The sequence below is a fragment of the Salmo trutta genome, unplaced genomic scaffold (assembly GCF_901001165.1).
Source record: "Salmo trutta unplaced genomic scaffold, fSalTru1.1, whole genome shotgun sequence".
Taxonomy (NCBI): domain Eukaryota; kingdom Metazoa; phylum Chordata; class Actinopteri; order Salmoniformes; family Salmonidae; genus Salmo; species Salmo trutta.
Window position 1 is genome coordinate 1,615,485 of NW_021822992.1, and position 22,011 is coordinate 1,637,495.

Consider the following 22,011-nt stretch of genomic DNA (forward strand, 5'->3'; position numbering starts at 1 on the left):
AGAGAGAGAAGAGAGAGAGAGAGAGATAGAGAGAGAGAGAGAGAGAGAGAGATAAGAGAGAGAGAGCGAGAGAGATAGGAGAGAGAGAGAGATGAGAGGAGAGAGAGAGAGAGAGAGAGAGAGAAAGAAAGAGAGAGAGAGAGAGAGAGAGAGAGATGGCCTGGTCTGCCCTTGGCTTCATGCTAGCTGGGCCATCTTCCTAATCCTAGGTGCTCTCCTGTCTGAAACAGTCAGACAGACCCCTCTAGGTAATGCAGTCATGCATCACCAAATCTGCATCAAGTGTCAATCCAGTAGCCGAAGGTCTGTTTGAAGTCTCCTCTCTCTTCTCCTTGTCTCTCTTGTCTTTCCAATGTGGGTGGTGATGAAACTCTGATGGAGGCAGACAACACATTCATCCACCCCCAGTAGACAGACAGCAGAATGACTGCAGGGGGGGGAATCCACATGTACACTGGTATCTGCATTATACTGTATCAGGATCACAACGCATCGCAGAGTATATGGAGTAGCTACGGGGGTTAGTGAGGATCATATTTCATCCGCTCTAGAAGTTAGTAAGGAGTGAAACGCAGTGATGTAACTGGACACATTGTAGATAATGGTGTTGTTGACATAATGCATACGGGAGCATGATGAAGTGTCATGGATACACACGGAGGGGCAATTAGCTTGCCCTTGATCTTAATTCATTCGATTATAACACGCATATTATAGAAAATATCATATTTTGTCCAACATTTTCGGGTGAACAATATACCTACGCGCAAAAATTAGTTTAGGTGAAAAAAAACCAAGGTGTTTTTTTTTTGTTTTTTTTTCAAAAGTAGGTAAAATGAAATTTACTGATGTGACATGAAATGGGGTCCTCAGCCAAATAGCAGATGTCGAGAGAGTCTCGTTAAAATAGGCTCTTTTTCCTGGCTCCAAATACAACACGTTAATCTGTAGCCTGCCACCGCAATACACCGTAGACTGTGACATCGCTTCTTTAGTGTTTATTACATCACAAGACAGTTCCCCTAGCAGGTAACTAGATAGTCTCAAAGTTGTCGTTTTTTCAGAAATCAAGATTCATCAATTCGTTCTCTAATTGTATAATATTGGGGCATTCTGTCTAAGTGGTAGCCTCACAGCAGCGTCACTACTAGAATACTGAACAGCCCACCTGAAGTCCTCAACCTGGACGCGCTGGCAGGTCTGTGACAAACATTGGTTCCATATTGTTGGTCATAAGCCTACCATACGACCCCGTAAAGGTACTTAACCAGCGTTTCAGGAGGAAATGCACAAGATCCACAAGACTAAACCCCGCAACAACAACAAAAAGAGCACAAAATGACCCATCATGTACAATTTGGTTATTGTAAGTTAATAAAATATCGTGATATATTATATTACAAAACTGCAGATGCTTGGTCTTTACTCAGTCAGTCACAGTCCACGAGTTACTAACCAAAGCAGCTCACGTCTGCTATTCGGATGAGTGTACTGCAAGAATATCTATTGAGACTCCGCTCAAAGCCTGCATTGAGCGGAGCCGAAGAAAAATGCGTCCCTGGCACTCCATCCAAAAACCCCTTGCATTTTCCGCGCACGTCCTTTAACAAAAAAGCTACAATCGATTTTCTCCCGGACCCCCCCCCCCCCAAAAATAAAGCAGAACAAAAAGAAATACTGCAATGACGTACCTTTCACACACGAGAACATCATTGAAAATATGAGATTCCAGAATATAATTCCAGTTCTAATTCTCATGGTTCTAGATTGAACTAAATCCGCCCGGAAGCATTTAACGCATCTTCTATTGATCATGTCAGATAGTTCGATAGATCCCGCGTAGTATCCGTCTCTATGCACAGTTTTCATATTTACAACTAAACATGTATGTAGGTTTGGGAAGTAATTCCTTTTCAGCCAGAGACAGCGATCCGTAGTGCTGTGCCAGACGCTGAGAACCAAGCTAAAAGTGAACAGTGGATTTGAGGATAGCGCAGCAGCGGCAGCAACCTTGACGTGGACTCAACCATCTCGCCGAGAGGGGCATCAAGTATAATCTCTGGTGTGTTCTTGTCTATCGCTGTATCTCCCTCCACCTCTCTGCCTCCCTGCTCTGCTCTGCCCAACCCTCCTGCGATGGATAGCTGTGCTTTAGGATGCTGCCGTATCAAATCCGACCGTTGAACTGGACTTCATGCATTTGCAAGCTGCTGATTAAATCAATACCTCAATAGAAATATAAGCACACGTGTATAAACCCAATGAGAGATAATGGCAGCTTGTTGTTTAGGGCAGCTGGATATAAAGGTTTGACAGCAATCTCATTCTAAAACAAAGCTGAAGAAACAAACCCGCCTGCTAGGAAACAGCAGAACTGTCATTTATTGTCGCTGATGAGAATCACATTTGCAATAGAAAGACGAGATGATTATTGTAACGGAATGGTGAACCGCACGAGGCAAGAGTTCTTCTGCCCTCTGCAGGTTTACTAGTCACTTTAAACAGGAAGTGAATGCTGTGATTTAAATAGTCTTAACTGAAACAGCACACCAAACTATTCCATCATTTGTTGTGAAAGGGGTAGGCTATTTCTATGACTTTTTGGGAAGAAAATTCTGTCAGTCTGATACCTATAAAGTGTTATTTTAACGTTTTAGTAGCTTGAAAAGTTCTAAGTGAATCAATCTGAGCTGTTGGCGAGTACATGCTGAGCTATACTTCTTGGCATAAAGCAACACAATCTCACATGCAATTCGTGCAAATATGTACAAAAAAGTATTTCAGCAGATTTCGTGCATTTTTTGTTGTTGTTGTTGCGTTTCTGTGAGGCTTTAATTCGTGTAAAAAGACCAACAACAAAAAAAAAATGTTGACTTAATTCGTAGGAAAATACATTTTGGGGGGTTATTAGATATGATGGACAATGGTGTTGTACACTGCCTTTTCTTTGTGTCTGTCACGTCCTGATCATAGAGAGCTCGTATTTTTCTATGGTAGAGTAGGTCAGGGCGTGACTGGGGGGTTTTGTCTAGTTTATTTATTTCTATGTTTGGTTCTAGTTTCTTTTTTCTATGTTTGGGTTTTTGTCTAGTTTACATTTTCTATGTTGTGTTCTAGGTTCTTTTTTCTAGGTTGGGGTTTTCGTATGATTCCCAATTAGAGGCAGCTGGTCATCGTTGTCTCTAATTGGGGATCATATTTAAATTGTTGTTTTTCCCACTAGTGTTTGTGGGAGATTATTTAGAGTTTATGCATGTAGCACCTCTTCGTCACGGTTTGTTGTTTATAGTTTATTGCCTGTCTTGCATAGTTTCACATAGAAATAAAGATGTGGAACGATACACACGCTGCGCCTTGCTCTCTTTCATACGACACCCATTTATTTATATATAAAGTGTTAACAACCCAATATTGTTAATCAACCAGATTGTCACCAAAATAATTATAATATAATAGTAGCCTTACATTGTAGTTTTATTTTTATAAACGCCAATACTGTTTTCTATGCTTGTTTTTCACTTAACTTGGGGAGGCAGGGTAGACTAGTGGTTAGAGTGGAGGGGCGGCAGGGTAGCCTAGTGGTTAGAGTGGAGGGGCGGCAGGTAGCCTAGTGGTTAGAGTGGAGGGGCGGGGCGGCAGGTAGCCTAGTGGTTAGAGGGGGGAGGCAGGTAGCCTAGTGGTTAGAGTGGAGGGGCGGCAGGTAGCCTAGTGGTTAGAGGGGGGAGGCAGGTAGCCTAGTGGTTAGAGGGGGGAGGCAGGTAGCCTAGTGGTTAGAGTGGAGGGGCGGCAGGTAGCCTAGTGGTTAGAGGGGGGAGGCAGGTAGCCTAGTGGTTAGAGTGGAGGGACGGCAGGTAGCCTAGTGGTTAGAGTGGAGGGGCGGCAGGTAGCCTAGTGGTTAGAGGGGGGAGGCAGGTAGCCTAGTGGTTAGAGGGGGGAGGCAGGTAGCCTAGTGGTTAGAGTGGAGGGGCGGCAGGGTAGCCTAGTGGTTAGAGTGGAGGGGCGGCAGGGTAGCCTAGTGGTTAGAGTGGAGGGACGGCAGGTAGCCTAGTGGTTAGAGTGGAGGGTCGGCAGGTAGCCTAGTGGTTAGAGGGGGGAGGCAGGTAGCCTAGTGGTTAGAGGGGGGAGGCTGGTAGCCTAGTGGTTAGAGGGGGGAGGCAGGTAGCCTAGTGGTTAGAGTGTAGGGACGGCAGGTAGCCGAGGGGGGAGGCAGGTAGCCTAGTGGTTAGAGGGGGGAGGCAGGTAGCCTAGTGGTTAGAGGGGGAGGCAGGTAGCCTAGTGGTTAGAGGGGGGAGGCAGGTAGCCTAGTGGTTAGAGGGGGGAGGCAGGTAGCCTAGTGGTTAGAGGGGGGAGGCAGGTAGCCTAGTGGTTAGAGGGGGGAGGCAGGTAGCCTAGTGGTTAGATGGGGGAGGCAGGGTAGCCTAGTGGTTAGAGGGGGGAGGCAGGTAGCCTAGTGGTTAGAGGGGGGAGGCAGGTAGCCTAGTGGTTAGAGGGGGGAGGCAGGTAGCCTAGTGGTTAGAGTGGAGGGGCGGCAGGTAGCCTAGTGGTTAGAGTGGAGGGGCGGCAGGTAGCCTAGTGGTTAGAGTGGAGGGGCGGCAGGTAGCCTAGTGGTTAGAGTGGAGGGGCGGCAGGTAGCCTAGTGGTTAGAGGGGGGAGGCAGGTAGCCTAGTGGTTAGAGTGGAGGGACGGCAGGTAGACTACTGGTTAGAGGGGGGAGGCAGGTAGCCTAGTGGTTAGAGGGGGGAGGCAGGTAGCCTAGTGGTTAGAGGGGAGAGGCAGGTAGCCTAGTGGTTAGAGTGGAGGGGCGGCAGGTAGCCTAGTGGTTAGATGGGGGAGGCAGGTAGCCTAGTGGTTAGAGGGGGGAGGCTGGTAGCCTAGTGGTTAGAGGGGGGAGGCAGGTAGCCTAGTGGTTAGAGGGGGGAGGCAGGGTAGCCTAGTGGTTAGAGGGGGGAGGCAGGTAGCCTAGTGGTTAGAGGGGGGAGGCAGGTAGCCTAGTGGTTAGAGGGGGGAGGCAGGTAGCCTAGTGGTTAGAGGGGAGAGGCAGGTAGCCTAGTGGTTAGAGTGGAGGGGCGGCAGGTAGCCTAGTGGTTAGAGGGGGGAGGCAGGTAGCCTAGTGGTTAGAGGGGGAGGCTGGTAGCCTAGTGGTTAGAGGGGGGAGGCAGGTAGCCTAGTGGTTAGAGGGGGGAGGCAGGGTAGCCTAGTGGTTAGAGGGGGGAGGCAGGTAGCCTAGTGGTTAGAGGGGGGCGGCAGGTAGCCTAGTGGTTAGAGGGGGAGGCAGGTAGCCTAGTGGTTAGAGTGGAGGGGCGGCAGGTAGCCTAGTGGTTAGAGGGGGGACCCAGGTAGCCTAGTGGTTAGAGGGGGGAGGCAGGTAGCCTAGTGGTTAGAGTGGAGGGACGGCAGGTAGCCTAGTGGTTAGAGTGGAGGGGCGGCAGGTAGCCTAGTGGTTAGAGGGGGGAGGCAGGTAGCCTAGTGGTTAGAGTGGAGGGATGGCAGGGTAGCCTAGTGGTTAGAGTGGAGGGACGGCAGGTAGCCTAGTGGTTAGAGGGGGGAGGCAGGTAGCCTAGTGGTTAGAGTGTAGGGACGGCAGGTAGACTAGTGGTTAGAGGGGGGAGGCAGGTAGCCTAGTGGTTAGAGTGGAGGGACGGCAGGGTAGCCTAGTGGTTAGAGTGGAGGGACGGCAGGTAGCCTAGTGGTTAGAGTGGAGGGACGGCAGGTAGCCTAGTGGTTAGAGTGGAGGGACGGCAGGTAGCCTAGTGGTTAGAGGGGGGAGGCAGGTAGACTAGTGGTTAGAGGGGGGCGGCAGGTAGCCTAGTGGTTAGAGGGGGGAGGCAGGTAGCCTAGTGGTTAGAGGGGGGAGGCAGGTAGCCTAGTGGTTAGATGGGGGAGGCAGGGTAGCCTAGTGGTTAGAGGGGGGAGGCAGGTAGCCTAGTGGTTAGAGGGGGGAGGCAGGTAGCCTAGTGGTTAGAGGGGGGAGGCAGGTAGCCTAGTGGGTAGAGTGGAGGGGCGGCAGGTAGCCTAGTGGTTAGAGTGGAGGGGCGGCAGGTAGCCTAGTGGTTAGAGTGGAGGGGCGGCAGGTAGCCTAGTGGTTAGAGTGGAGGGGCGGCAGGTAGCCTAGTAGTTAGAGGGGGGAGGCAGGTAGCCTAGTGGTTAGAGTGGAGGGACGGCAGGTAGACTACTGGTTAGAGGGGGGAGGCAGGTAGCCTAGTGGTTAGAGGGGGGAGGCAGGTAGCCTAGTGGTTAGAGGGGAGAGGCAGGTAGCCTAGTGGTTAGAGTGGAGGGGCGGCAGGTAGCCTAGTGGTTAGAGGGGGGAGGCAGGTAGCCTAGTGGTTAGAGGGGGGAGGCTGGTAGCCTAGTGGTTAGAGGGGGGAGGCAGGTAGCCTAGTGGTTTAGAGGGGGGAGGCAGGGTAGCCTAGTGGTTAGAGGGGGGAGGCAGGTAGCCTAGTGGTTAGAGGGGGGAGGCAGGTAGCCTAGTGGTTAGAGGGGGGAGGCAGGTAGCCTAGTGGTTAGAGGGGAGAGGCAGGTAGCCTAGTGGTTAGAGTGGAGGGGGCGGCAGGTAGCCTAGTGGTTAGAGGGGGGAGGCAGGTAGCCTAGTGGTTAGAGGGGGGAGGCTGGTAGCCTAGTGGTTAGAGGGGGGAGGCAGGTAGCCTAGTGGTTAGAGGGGGGAGGCAGGGTAGCCTAGTGGTTAGAGGGGGGAGGCAGGTAGCCTAGTGGTTAGAGGGGGGCGGCAGGTAGCCTAGTGGTTAGAGGGGGGAGGCAGGTAGACTAGTGGTTAGAGGGGGGCGGCAGGTAGCCTAGTGGTTAGAGGGGGGAGGCAGGTAGCCTAGTGGTTAGAGGGGGGAGGCAGGTAGCCTAGTGGTTAGATGGGGGAGGCAGGGTAGCCTAGTGGTTAGAGGGGGGAGGCAGGTAGCCTAGTGGTTAGAGGGGGGAGGCAGGTAGCCTAGTGGTTAGAGGGGGGAGGCAGGTAGCCTAGTGGTTAGAGGGGGGAGGCAGGTAGCCTAGTGGTTAGAGGGGGGAGGCAGGTAGCCTAGTGGTTAGAGTGGAGGGGCGGCAGGTAGCCTAGTGGTTAGAGTGGAGGGGCGGCAGGTAGCCTAGTGGTTAGAGTGGAGGGGCGGCAGGTAGCCTAGTGGTTAGAGTGGAGGGGCGGCAGGTAGCCTAGTAGTTAGAGTGGAGGGGCGGCAGGTAGCCTAGTAGTTAGAGGGGGGAGGCAGGTAGCCTAGTGGTTAGAGTGGAGGGACGGCAGGTAGACTACTGGTTAGAGGGGGGAGGCAGGTAGCCTAGTGGTTAGAGGGGGGAGGCAGGTAGCCTAGTGGTTAGAGGGGAGAGGCAGGTAGCCTAGTGGTTAGAGTGGAGGGGCGGCAGGTAGCCTAGTGGTTAGAGGGGGGAGGCAGGTAGCCTAGTGGTTAGAGGGGGGAGGCTGGTAGCCTAGTGGTTAGAGGGGGGAGGCAGGTAGCCTAGTGGTTAGAGGGGGGAGGCAGGGTAGCCTAGTGGTTAGAGGGGGGAGGCAGGTAGCCTAGTGGTTAGAGGGGGGCGGCAGGTAGCCTAGTGGTTAGAGGGGGGAGGCAGGTAGCCTAGTGGTTAGAGTGGAGGGGCGGCAGGTAGCCTAGTGGTTAGAGTGGAGGGGCGGCAGGGTAGCCTAGTGGTTAGAGTGGAGGGACGGCAGGTAGCCTAGTGGTTAGAGGGGGGAGGCAGGTAGCCTAGTGGTTAGAGTGGAGGGACGGCAGGTAGCCTAGTGGTTAGAGGGGGGAGGCAGGTAGCCTAGTGGTTAGAGTGTAGGGACGGCAGGTAGCCTAGTGGTTAGAGGGGGGAGGCAGGTAGCCTAGTGGTTAGATGGGGGAGGCAGGGTAGCCTAGTGGTTAGAGGGGGGAGGCAGGTAGCCTAGTGGTTAGAGGGGGGAGGCAGGTAGCCTAGTGGTTAGAGGGGGGAGGCAGGTAGCCTAGTGGTTAGAGTGGAGGGGCGGCAGGTAGCCTAGTGGTTAGAGTGGAGGGGCGGCAGGTAGCCTAGTAGTTAGAGGGGGGAGGCAGGTAGCCTAGTGGTTAGAGTGGAGGGACGGCAGGTAGACTACTGGTTAGAGGGGGGAGGCAGGTAGACTACTGGTTAGAGGGGGGAGGCAGGTAGCCTAGTGGTTAGAGGGGGGAGGCAGGTAGCCTAGTGGTTAGAGGGGAGAGGCAGGTAGCCTAGTGGTTAGAGTGGAGGGGCGGCAGGTAGCCTAGTGGTTAGAGGGGAGAGGCAGGTAGCCTAGTGGTTAGAGGGGGGAGGCAGGTAGCCTAGTGGTTAGAGGGGGAGGCTGGTAGCCTAGTGGTTAGAGGGGGGAGGCAGGTAGCCTAGTGGTTAGAGGGGGGAGGCAGGGTAGCCTAGTGGTTAGAGGGGGGAGGCAGGTAGCCTAGTGGTTAGAGGGGGGAGGCAGGTAGCCTAGTGGTTAGAGGGGGGAGGCAGGTAGCCTAGTGGTTAGAGGGGAGAGGCAGGTAGCCTAGTGGTTAGAGTGGAGGGGCGGCAGGTAGCCTAGTGGTTAGAGGGGGGAGGCAGGTAGCCTAGTGGTTAGAGGGGGGAGGCTGGTAGCCTAGTGGTTAGAGGGGGGAGGCAGGTAGCCTAGTGGTTAGAGGGGGAGGCAGGGTAGCCTAGTGGTTAGAGGGGGGAGGCAGGTAGCCTAGTGGTTAGAGGGGGGCGGCAGGTAGCCTAGTGGTTAGAGGGGGGAGGCAGGTAGCCTAGTGGTTAGAGTGGAGGGGCGGCAGGTAGCCTAGTGGTTAGAGGGGGGAGGCAGGTAGCCTAGTGGTTAGAGTGGAGGGATGGCAGGGTAGCCTAGTGGTTAGAGTGGAGGGACGGCAGGTAGCCTAGTGGTTAGAGGGGGGAGGCAGGTAGCCTAGTGGTTAGAGTGTAGGGACGGCAGGTAGACTAGTGGTTAGAGGGGGGAGGCAGGTAGCCTAGTGGTTAGAGTGGAGGGACGGCAGGGTAGCCTAGTGGTTAGAGTGGAGGGACGGCAGGTAGCCTAGTGGTTAGAGTGGAGGGACGGCAGGTAGCCTAGTGGTTAGAGTGGAGGGACGGCAGGTAGCCTAGTGGTTAGAGGGGGGAGGCAGGTAGACTAGTGGTTAGAGGGGGGCGGCAGGTAGCCTAGTGGTTAGAGGGGGGAGGCAGGTAGCCTAGTGGTTAGAGTGGAGGGACGGCAGGTAGCCTAGTGGTTAGAGTGTAGGGACGGCAGGTAGCCTAGTGGTTAGAGTGGAGGGACGGCAGGTAGCCTAGTGGTTAGAGGGGGGAGGCAGGTAGCCTAGTGGTTAGAGTGTAGGGACGGCAGGTAGCCTAGTGGTTAGAGGGGGGAGGCAGGTAGCCTAGTGGTTAGATGGGGGAGGCAGGGTAGCCTAGTGGTTAGAGGGGGGAGGCAGGTAGCCTAGTGGTTAGAGGGGGAGGCAGGTAGCCTAGTGGTTAGAGGGGGGAGGCAGGTAGCCTAGTGGTTAGAGTGGAGGGGCGGCAGGTAGCCTAGTGGTTAGAGTGGAGGGGCGGCAGGTAGCCTAGTAGTTAGAGGGGGGAGGCAGGTAGCCTAGTGGTTAGAGTGGAGGGACGGCAGGTAGACTACTGGTTAGAGGGGGGAGGCAGGTAGCCTAGTGGTTAGAGGGGGGAGGCAGGTAGCCTAGTGGTTAGAGGGGAGAGGCAGGTAGCCTAGTGGTTAGAGTGGAGGGGCGGCAGGTAGCCTAGTGGTTAGAGGGGAGAGGCAGGTAGCCTAGTGGTTAGAGGGGGGAGGCAGGTAGCCTAGTGGTTAGAGGGGGAGGCAGGTAGCCTAGTGGTTAGAGGGGGGAGGCTGGTAGCCTAGTGGTTAGAGGGGGGAGGCAGGTAGCCTAGTGGTTAGAGGGGGGAGGCAGGGTAGCCTAGTGGTTAGAGGGGGGAGGCAGGTAGCCTAGTGGTTAGAGGGGGGAGGCAGGTAGCCTAGTGGTAGAGGGGGGGAGGCAGGTAGCCTAGTGGTTAGAGGGGGGAGGCAGGTAGCCTAGTGGTTAGAGTGGAGGGACGGCAGGTAGCCTAGTGGTTAGAGGGGGGAGGCAGGTAGCCTAGTGGTTAGAGGGGGGAGGCTGGTAGCCTAGTGGTTAGAGGGGGGAGGCAGGTAGCCTAGTGGTTAGAGGGGGGCGGCAGGTAGCCTAGTGGTTAGAGGGGGGAGGCAGGTAGCCTAGTGGTTAGAGTGGAGGGGCGGCAGGTAGCCTAGTGGTTAGAGTGGAGGGGCGGCAGGTAGCCTAGTGGTTAGAGTGGAGGGATGGCAGGGTAGCCTAGTGGTTAGAGTGGAGGGACGGCAGGTAGCCTAGTGGTTAGAGGGGGAGGCAGGTAGCCTAGTGGTTAGAGTGTAGGGACGGCAGGTAGACTAGTGGTTAGAGGGGGAGGCAGGTAGCCTAGTGGTTAGAGTGGAGGGACGGCAGGGTAGCCTAGTGGTTAGAGTGGAGGGACGGCAGGTAGCCTAGTGGTTAGAGTGGAGGGACGGCAGGTAGCCTAGTGGTTAGATTGGAGGGACGGCAGGTAGCCTAGTGGTTAGAGGGGGGGAGGCAGGTAGACTAGTGGTTAGAGGGGGGCGGCAGGTAGCCTAGTGGTTAGAGGGGGAGGCAGGTAGCCTAGTGGTTAGAGTGGAGGGACGGCAGGTAGCCTAGTGGTTAGAGTGTAGGGACGGCAGGTAGCCTAGTGGTTAGAGTGGAGGGACGGCAGGTAGACTACCGGTTAGAATGTTGGACTAGTAACCCGAAAGGTTGCAAGATCGAATCCCCCGAGCTGACAAGATAAAAAACTGTCGTTCTGCCCCTGAACAAGGCAGTTAACCCACTGTTCCTAGACCGTTATTGAAAATAATAATTTGTTCTTAACTGACTTGCCTAGTTAAATAAAGGTTAAAAAAATACTTTAAGATTACTGGTAGTCAGAAAGGCTCATTTTCCCTTTTCTGATTTTCTTTAAAACACATTTCATATTTCGTGGAGCCTAAATTACACAGTTTCCTTCATAAAGCATTTAATACAAAGCTACAGTTGAAGTGGGAAGTTTACATCCACCTTAGCCAAATACATTTAAACTCAATTTTTCACAATTCCTGACATTTAATCTGAGTAAAAATGGAGTTAGGATCACCACTTTATTTTAAGAATGTGAAATGTCAGAATAATAGTAGAGAGAATTATTTATTTCAGCTTTTATTTCTTTCATCACATTCCCAGTGGGTCAGAAGTTTACACACACTCAATTAGTATTTGGTAGCATTGCTTTTAAATTGTTTATCATGCGTCAAACATTTTGGGTAGCCTTCCACAAGCATCCCACAATAAGTTGGGTGAATTTTGGCCCATTCCTCCTGACAGAGCTGGTGTAACTGAGTCAGGTTTGTAGGCCTCCTTGCTCACACACGCTTTTTCAATTTTTCCCACTATTTTTCTATAAGATTGAGGTCAGGGCTTTGTGATGGCCACTCCAATACCTTGACTTTGTTGTCCTTAAGACATTTTCCACAACTTTGGAAGTTTGCTTGGGGTCATTGTCCATTTGGAAGACCCATTTGTGACCAAGCTTTAACTTCCTGACTGATGTCTTGAGATGTTGCTTCAATGTAGCCACATCATTTTCCTTCCTGTTGATGCCATCTATTTTGTGAAGTGCACCAGTCCCTCCTGCAACAAAGCACCCCCACAACATGATGCTGCCACCCCCGTGCTTCACGGTTGGGATGGAGTTCTTCGGCTTGCAAGCCTCCCCCTTTTTCCTCCAAACATAACGATGGTCATTATGGCCAAACAGTTCTATTTTTGTTTCATCAGACCAGAGGACATTTCTCCAGAAAGTACGATCTTTGTCACCATGTGCAGTTGCAAACCGTAGTCTGGCTTTTTTTATGGCAGTTTTGGAGCAGTGGCTTCTTCCTTGCTGAGCGGCCTTTCAGGTTATGTTGATATAGGACTCGTTTTACTGTGGATAAAGATACTTTTGTACCTGTTTCCTCCAGCATCTTCACAAGGTCCTTTGCTGTTGTTCTGGGATTGATTTGCACTTTTCACAGCAAAGTACATTCATCTCTAGGAGACAGAACGCGTCTCCTTCCTGAGCGGTGTGATGGCTGCGTGGTCCCATGGTGTTTATACTTGCCTACTATTGTTTGTACAGATGAATGTGGTACCTCCAGGCGTTTGGAAATTGCTCCCAAGGATGAACCAGACTTGTGGAGGTCTACAATTTATTTTCTCATGTCTTGACTGATTTCTTTTGATTTTCCCATGATGTCAAGCAAGGAGGCACTGAGTTTGAAGGTAGACCTTGAATTACATACACAGGTACACCTCCAATTGACTCAAATGATGTTAATTAGCCTATCAGAAGCTTCTAAAGCCATGACATCATTTTCTGGAATTTTCCAAGCTGTTTAAAGGCACAGTCAACTTAGTGTATGTAAACTTCTGACCCACTGGAATTGTGAAACAGTGAATTATAAGTGAAATAATCTGTCTGTAAACAATTGTTGGGAAAATTACTTGTGTCATGCACAAAGTAGATGTCCTAACCAACTTACCAAAACTATAGTTTGTTAACAAGAAATTTGTGGAGTGGTTGAAAAACACGTTTTAATGACTCCAACCTAAGTGTATGTAAACTTCGACTTCAGCTGTTTGTCGAATTCAGTGAGGGTTACCAGATTGGAGGAAAAAATACAGATGTATTTATTATAATTTTTGTAACGATGAAGGTATTTGATTGGGGAATGGGGATACATTTTATGATGGGAAATTATAATACACACCATAATACACACACACACACACACACACACACACACACACACACATCCAACTCATGTTATAGCCGATGAAGATATTTGATTGGGGAATGGGGATACATTTTATGATGGGAAATTATAATACACACACAAACACACAAACACACACAGTTACACATATACACACACACACACTTTGTTTGTACTCATGTTATAGCCAACTCTTGACTTTTATATGAATTATTATTAATCCAATATTTGTATCTAGTTGTCATGTATTCAATATCTTTAACTGGTTACATGTTTGTAGTTTGCATGTTACAGTAATGATTAACATGGTTAAAAAGTCGTAAGTCTCGGCTTGATTTAGCTTTTGGTATATTTGGCATTTTTATACACATTCTGTATTTCCACTGAAGAAAAAGCAACAATTAATCAACAAACTACTGTAAATAAATGGACACTTCCTGTTATAAAAACAGGAAATTGCTCTTTGTAAATAAATGGACACTTCCTGTTATAAAAACAGGAAATTGCTCTGTGTAAATAAATGGACACTACCTGTTATGAAACAGGAAATTGCTCTGTGTAAATAAATGGACACTTCCTGTTATGAAACAGGAAATTGCTCTGTGTAAATAAATGGTGAGAAATGCTCAGTCTGAAGCCGTTCAGCTAGAGGTTTCACAGCCCAAATTTTACAACCTCTGGGATATAACATGTTGGGCAAAGTGGTATAGGAGAGTCTGGCATATAACCTCTAACTTGAGCTCAGTCTTCGCCAATGAGAACCAAAAGGGGCCTGGCTTCGTCCTTCATGACTGGGAAAGGCCTCGATTCTAGGCCGTAGAAAATCCTCCATCCCATCTCATTAGATCAGAACAGGAAAGGCCTCGATTCTAGGCCGTAGAAAATCCTCCATCCCATCTCATTAGATCAGAACAGGAAAGGCCTCGATTCTAGGCCGTAGAAAATCCTCCATCCCATCTCATTAGATCAGAACAGGAAAGGCCTCGATTCTAGGCCGTAGAAAATCCTCCATCCCATCTCATTAGATCAGAACAGGAAAGGCCTCGATTCTGGGCCGTAGAAAATCCATCCGTCTCATTAGATCAGAACAGGAAAGGCCTCGATTCTAGGCCGTAGAAAATCCTCCATCCCATCTCATTAGATCAGAACAGGAAAGGCCTCGATTCTGGGCCGTAGAAAATCCATCCGTCTCATTAGATCAGAACAGGAAAGGCCTCGATTCTGGGCCGTAGAAAATCCATCCGTCTCATTAGATCAGAACAGGAAAGGCCTCGATTCTGGGCCGTAGAAAATCCATCCGTCTCATTAGATCAGAACAGGAAAGGCCTCGATTCTGGGCCGTAGAAAATCCATCCCCATCTCATTAGATCAGAACAGGAAAGGCCTCGATTCTGGGCCGTAGAAAATCCATCCGTCTCATTAGATCAGAACAGGAAAGGCCTCGATTCTGGGCCGTAGAAAATCCATCCGTCTCATTAGATCAGAACAGGAAAGGCCTCGATTCTGGGCCGTAGAAAATCCTCCATCCCATCTCATTAGATCAGAACAGGAAAGGCCTCGATTCTGGGCCGTAGAAAATCCATCCCATCTCATTAGATCAGAACAGGAAAGGCCTCGATTCTGGGCCGTAGAAAATCCATCCGTCTCATTAGATCAGAACAGGAAAGGCCTCGATTCTGGGCCGTAGAAAATCCATCCGTCTCATTAGATCAGAACAGGAAAGGCCTCGATTCTGGGCCGTAGAAATCCATCCCATCTCATTAGATCAGAACAGGAAAGGCCTCGATTCTGGGCCGTAGAAAATCCATCCGTCTCATTAGATCAGAACAGGAAAGGCCTCGATTCTGGGCCGTAGAAAATCCATCCGTCTCATTAGATCAGAACAGGAAAGGCCTCGATTCTGGGCCGTAGAAAATCCATCCCATCTCATTAGATCAGAACAGGAAAGGCCTCGATTCTGGGCCGTAGAAAATCCATCCGTCTCATTAGATCAGAACAGGAAAGGCCTCGATTCTGGGCCGTAGAAAATCCATCCCATCTCATTAGATCAGAACAGGAAAGGCCTCGATTCTGGGCCGTAGAAAATCCATCCGTCTCATTAGATCAGAACAGGAAAGGCCTCGATTCTGGGCCGTAGAAAATCCATCCGTCTCATTAGATCAGAACAGGAAAGGCCTCGATTCTGGGCCGTAGAAAATCCATCCCATCTCATTAGATCAGAACAGGAAAGGCCTCGATTCTGGGCCGTAGAAAATCCATCCGTCTCATTAGATCAGAACAGGAAAGGCCTCGATTCTGGGCCGTAGAAAATCCATCCGTCTCATTAGATCAGAACAGGAAAGGCCTCGATTCTAGGCCGTAGAAAATCCTCCATCCCATCTCATTAGATCAGAACAGGAAAGGCCTCGATTCTAGGCCGTAGAAAATCCATCCGTCTCATTAGATCAGAACAGGAAAGGCCTTGATTCTAGGCCGTAGAAAATCCTCCATTCCATCTCATTAGATCAGAACAGGAAAGGCCTCGATTCTAGGCCGTAGAAAATCCTCCATCCCATCTCATTAGATCAGAACAGGAAAGGCCTCGATTCTAGGCCGTAGAAAATCCTCCATCCCATCTCATTAGATCAGAACAGGAAAGGCCTCGATTCTAGGCCGTAGAAAATCCATCCGTCTCATTAGATCAGAACAGGAAAGGCCTTGATTCTAGGCCGTAGAAAATCCTCCATTCCATCTCATTAGATCAGAACAGGAAAGGCCTCGATTCTAGGCCGTAGAAAATCCTCCATCCCATCTCATTAGATCAGAACAGGAAAGGCCTCGATTCTAGGCCGTAGAAAATCCTCCATCCCATCTCATTAGATCAGAACAGGAAAGGCCTCGATTCTGGGCCGTAGAAAATCCTCCATCCCATCTCATTAGATCAGAACAGGAAAGGCCTCGATTCTAGGCCGTAGAAAATCCATCCGTCTCATTAGATCAGAACAGGATGGATTCAACAGTGATTCATATTAATGGTTTGCATCAACAACAAACAAAAAAAAGGAAAGTTGTGTTTTGCTGCATAAAACACTCCCATTATCTGTCTAGCCGTATGATGTGGATCACTGGCAGGTTATTAGATACATATGTAACAGTATAGCTTCCGTCCCTCTCTTCGCCCCAACCCGGTCTTGAACCAGGGACCCTCTGCACACATCAACAACTGACACCCCACCGAAGCATCGTTACCCATCGCGCCACAAAAGCCGCGGCCCTTGCAACGCAAGGGGAAACCCTACTTCACGTCTCAGAGCGAGTGACATCACCGACTGAAACGCTATTAGCGCGCGCCACCGCTAACTAGCTAGCCATTTCACACCGGTTACATATACACTACAGTTACAACAGCATGTAATAACACTTTATAACAGGTCGTTTGTAAATGTCTAGTATGTGTTTGTTTTGAGTCCACACTGGTAAGTTAACTTATATCACTTAGATTTTCTTCTGAATCACTGGTCAGGGCATAACACTTTCCATTCAGCTTCAGGTAACTTTGATGTAAGGCTTGATCACACCTGTAGTGAGTACTTCTATCACGTCACGCCCATTGTCGCTCATCCGTTGTTCTCTAGATCAATGTAATGACACCCATACACAATGTTGAAAAACAGGACGCTTCCCACCACTCGATCACATAACTAGACGTGAGCTGGACGTGATCCCAACGCTGCCACCAGTGTAGCAGAAGGAAGTGAAAGCTGCAACAGGGACTCTAATCAAGGCTCATACGCTGCAACAGGGACTCTAACCAGGGCTCATACGAGATAAAATGAGCTACAACAGGGACTCTAACCAGGGCTCATACGTGACAAAATGAGCTGCAACAGGGACTCTAACCAGGGCTCATACGCTGCAACAGGGACTCTAACCAGGGCTCATATGCTGCAACAGGGACTCTGACCAGGGCTCATACGTGATAAAATGAGCTGCAACAGGGACTCTAAACAGGGCTCATACGAGATAAAATGAGCTGCAACAGGGACTCTAACCAGGGCTCATACGTGATAAAATGAGCTGCAACAGGGACTCTAACCAGGGCTCATACGCTGCAACAGGGACTCTAACCAGGGCTCATATGCTGCAACAGGGACTCTAACCAGGGCTCATACGTGACAAAATGAGCTCCATTGTTGCCCTGAAAGCCTAGTATTCCTCTGGGCAGAGGCAGTAGGCCTACAATGCTGGCATGTGCCTTGTTACAATAGCCTAAGTACTGTATATAACATGATTGACACGACTGTAATAATCATCATGAAACGGCCTTTGGAAGTGCCATAAGTGTAAAAAAAATAATTCATTATTTTACATGAACCTGTTTAACTGCATTGACATGGCTTAATTGATTATAGTCCAGACTCGTTATAGATATGTCTTAATTGATCATAGTCCAGACTCGTTATAGATATGTCTTAATTGATTATAGTCCAGACTCGTTAAAGATATGTCTTAATTGATCATAGTCCAGACTCGTTATAGATATGTCTTAATTGATCATAGTCCAGACTCGTTAAAGATATGTCTTAATTGATCATAGTCCAGACTAGTTAAAGATATGTCTTAATTGATCATAGTCCAGACTTGTATTTCTGAACAATTTGATGTAATTTTAATGGACAAAAAATGTGCTTTTCTTTAAAGGACATTTCTAAGTGACCCCAAACTTTTGAACGGTAGTGTACATCCAGAGGAGATTTTCAGTAGATGGGAGAAACGATATTCACAACATTAAGGCCTTGAATCTTGACTCCTGGGACTGAAAATATGGTGAATTTTATTATTACCATAAGGCCAGCCGGCAGGGAGCCCATAGAATATAAAATATCATATAAAAGGTAATATGATAAAGCAGCGGCAGTGATCGGGTACTGTCCATGGTGCTGAACTCACAGAGACTGAGTACTGTCCATGGTGCTGAACTCAGAGAGACTGGGTACTGTCCATGGTGCTGAACTCACAGAGACTGGGTACTGTACATGGTGCTGAACTCACAGAGACTGGGTACTGTCCCTACTGCTGAACTCACAGAGACTGGGTACTGTCCCTACTGCTGAACTCACAGAGACTGGGTACTGTCCCTACTGCTGAACTCACAGAGACTGAGTACTGTCCATGGTGCTGAACTCACAGAGACTGGGTACTGTCCCTACTGCTGAACTCACGGATACGGGGTACTGTCTATGGTGCTGAACTCACAGAGACTGGGTACTGTCTATGGTGCTGATCTCACAGAGACTGAGTACTGTCTATGGTGCTGAACTCACAGAGACGGGGTACTGTCCATGGTGCTGAACTCACAGAGACTGAGTACTGTCTATGGTGCTGATCTCACAGAGACTGGGTACTGTCCATGGTGCTGAACTCACAGAGACTGAGTACTGTCCATGGTGCTGAACTCACAGAGACTGGGTACTGTCCCTACTGCTGAACTCACGGAAACGGGGTACTGTCCATGGTGCTGAACTCACAGAGACTGAGTACTGTCCATGGTGCTGAACTCACAGAGACTGGGTACTGTCCATGGTGCTGAACTCACAGAGACTGGGTACTGTCCATGGTGCTGAACTCACAGAGACTGGGTACTGTCTATGGTGCTGAACTCACAGAGACTGAGTACTGTCCATGGTGCTGAACTCAGAGACTGGGTACTGTCCATGGTGCTGAACTCACAGAGACTGAGTACTGTCCATGGTGCTGAACTCACAGAGACTGAGTACTGTCCATGGTGCTGAACTCACAGAGACTGAGTACTGTCCATGGTGCTGAACTCACAGAGACTGGGTACTGTCCATGGTGCTGAACTCACAGAGACGGAGTACTGTCCATGGTGCTGAACTCAGAGACTGGGTACTGTCCATGGTGCTGAACTCACAGAGACTGAGTACTGTCCATGGTGCTGAACTCACAGAGGCTGAGTACTGTCCATGGTGCTGAACTCAGAGACTGGGTACTGTCCATGGTGCTGAACTCACAGAGACTGAGTACTGTCCATGGTGCTGAACTCACAGAGACTGGGTACTGTCTATGGTGCTGAACTCACAGAGACTGAGTACTGTCCATGGTGCTGAACTCACAGAGACTGGGTACTGTCCCTACTGCTGAACTCACGGATACGGGGTACTGTCCATGGTGCTGAACTCACAGAGACTGGGTACTGTCCATGGTGCTGAACTCAGAGAGACTGGGTACTGTCCATGGTGCTGAACTCATAGAGACTGAGTACTGTCCATGGTGCTGAACTCACAGAGACTGGGTACTGTCCATGGTGCTGAACTCACAGAGACTGGGTACTGTCCATGGTGCTGAACTCACAGACACTTGGTACTGTCCATGGTGCTGATCTCACAGAGACTGGGTACTGTCCATGGTGCTGAACTCACAGAGACTGGGTACTGTCCATGGTGCTGAACTCACAGAGACTGAGTACTGTCCATGGTGCTGAACTCACGGATACGGGGTACTGTCCATGGTGCTGAACTCACAGAGACTTGGTACTGTCTATGGTGCTGAACTCACAGAGACTGAGTACTGTCCATGGTGCTGAACTCACAGAGACTGAGTACTGTCCATGGTGCTGAACTCACAGAGACTGGGTACTGTCCATGGTGCTGAACTCATAGAGACTGGGTACTGTCTATGGTGCTGAACTCACAGAGACTTGGTACTGTCCCTACTGCTGAACTCACGGATACGGGGTACTATCCATGGTGCTGAACTCATAGAGACTGAGTACTGTCCATGGTGCTGAACACAGAGACTGAGTACTGTCCATGGTGCTGAACTCACAGAGACTGAGTACTGTCCATGGTGCTGAACTCATAGAGACTGAGTACTGTCCATGGTGCTGAACTCACAGAGACTGGGTACTGTCCATGGTGCTGAACTCAGAGACTTGGTACTGTCCATGGTGCTGAACTCACAGAGACTGGGTACTGTCCATGGTGCTGAACTCATAGAGACTGAGTACTGTCCATGGTGCTGAACACAGAGACTGAGTACTGTCCATGGTGCTGAACTCACAGAGACTGAGTACTGTCCATGGTGCTGAACTCACAGAGACTGAGTACTGTCCATGGTGCTGAACTCACAGAGACTGGGTACTGTCCATGGTGCTGAACTCAGAGACTGGGTACTGTCCATGGTGCTGAACTCACACTGATGATGCGTTGGAGAGTAGTAATGGACACTTCAACACCTATAGATCCCTCTAGTAGAAGACCCTGGTTACAGCTATTCATCACCTATAGATCCCTCTAATAGAAAGCTCTTGGTGCTTGGCCATGATGCTTTTCCCTTTTAGGAAGTTTAGGCAGATTGCTCACCCTGTTTCTACTGTAAAGATGAGGAAAGGTAAAGGGAACGGCGCTGTCTATTCCTAATAGGGGCACTACCCTGGGAACAGGGTGTCATTTGGGACACGTCATATGAATTCACCAGTCACTGTGATCCACGAGGGGGCTCACGAGAACATGTTGGGGCTTCTCAACTGGCCTGACTTCCTGCCTGTTGATGAACAACTGGCCTGACTTCCTGCCTGTTGATGAACTACTGGCCTGACTCCCTGCCTGTTGATGAACTACTGGCCTGACTTCCTGCCTGTTGATGAACTACTGGCCTGACTTCCTGCCTGTTGAACTACTGGCCTGATTCCCTGCCTGTTGATGAACTACTGGCCTGACTTCCTGCCTGTTGAACTACTGGCTTGACTTCCTGCCTGTTGATGAACTACTGGCCTGACTTCCTGCCTGTTGATGAACTACTGGCCTGACTTCCTGCCTGTTGAGGAACTACTGGCCTGACTTCCTGCCTGTTGAACTACTGGCCTGACTTCCTGCCTGTTGATGAACTCCTGGCCTGACTTCCTGCCTGTTGATGAACTACTGGCCTGACTTCCTGCCTGTTGATGAACTACTGTTCTCCTTCTGGTCTCCTCTGCCTGGCAGTTAAAGCGTCTTGTTAACTACAGGGCAGTCTGTCTGCTGTAGTCTGCTGTAGTCTGCTGTAGTCTGCTGTAGTCTGCTGTAGTCTGCTCCAGAGCTAGTGTTAACCACAGTGACCTCATCCACTCTCTAGCTACTGTATCTCTGGAGAGATGAACTCCTGGATCACACACATATATAATTAGCCAGGAGAGAGACAGAGAGAGAGAGAGAGACAGAGAGAAAGAGAGAGAGAGACAGAGAGAGAGAAAAAGAGAGAGAGAGAGAGAAAGAGAGCGAGAGAGAGAGACAGAGAGAAAGAGAGAGAGAGACAGAGAGAGAGAAAAAGAGAGAGAGAGAGAGAAAGAGAGCGAGAGAGAAGAGAGAGAGAGAGAGAGAGAAGAGAGAGAGAGACAGAGAGATAGAGAGAGAGAGAGAAAGAGATAGAGACAGAGAGAGAGAGAAAGAGAGACAGAGAGAGAGAGAAAGAGAGACAGAGAGAGAGAGAGAGAGACAAAGAGAGAAAGAGAGAGAGAGAGAGAGAAAGAGATAGAGACAGAGAGAGAGAGAAAGAGAGAACAGAGAGAGAGAGAGAGACAGAGAGAAGGGATGTATGGAGACAGGGAGTGGGGAGCGAGAGAGGGGGGGTAGAGAGGGAGGGAGATGCGTGTGTGCGTGTTTGTGTGTACGTGTTTGTGTGTGTACGTGTTTGTGTGTGTACGTGTTTGTGTGTGCACGTGTTTGTGTGTGCACGTGTTTGTGTGTGCACGTGCCTATATGTGCCTGTCAGAGAGATTTGGAGAGATGTGTTTTCCAGGGGGAGGTCATGGGGGCTCGTGTTTGCCTGGAGGGAGTCAGAGCAGGTCTGGAGGGGGGCTAGAGGGGGTTGGCTGCACCCTGTGAGGGGAGCACAGAGGTGGGATTAGCTGGTTTATCCTGCAGTAAGTCTGGTTCTGACCTGGTCCCTGGTTCTGTCTGTCAGTCATCTGGACCCTGTGGTTCTCTCCTGTCTGTCAGTCATCTGGACCCTGTGGTTCTCTCCTGTCTGTCAGTCATCTGGACCCTGTGGTTCTCTCCTGTCTGTCAGTCATCTGGACCCTGTGGTTCTCTCCTGTCTGTCTGTCTGTCATCTGGACCCTGTGGTTCTCTCCTGTCTGTCAGTCATCTGGACCCTGTGGTTCTCTCCTGTCTGTCAGTCATCTGGACCCTGTGGTTCTCTCCTGTCTGTCAGTCATCTGGCCCCTGTGGTTCTCTCCTGTCTGTCATCTGGACCCTGTGGTTCTCTCCTGTCTGTCAGCCATCTGGACC

The 22,011-nt window shown here is 50.0% G+C and overlaps 1 protein-coding gene across 1 annotated transcript in view; it reads right to left on the reverse strand.

The window, feature by feature from the left end:
• LOC115187885 (CUB and sushi domain-containing protein 3-like) overlaps nt 1–2,877 on the reverse strand; it is a 1,475,978-nt gene extending 1,473,101 nt beyond the window's left edge. Inside the window, 1 exon segment of the mRNA XM_029746934.1 lies at nt 1,692–2,877. Coding sequence (XP_029602794.1) covers nt 1,692–1,869 — 178 coding nt within the window. The 5' untranslated portion in view covers nt 1,870–2,877.
• Between the last annotated feature and the right edge of the window lie 19,134 nt (nt 2,878–22,011).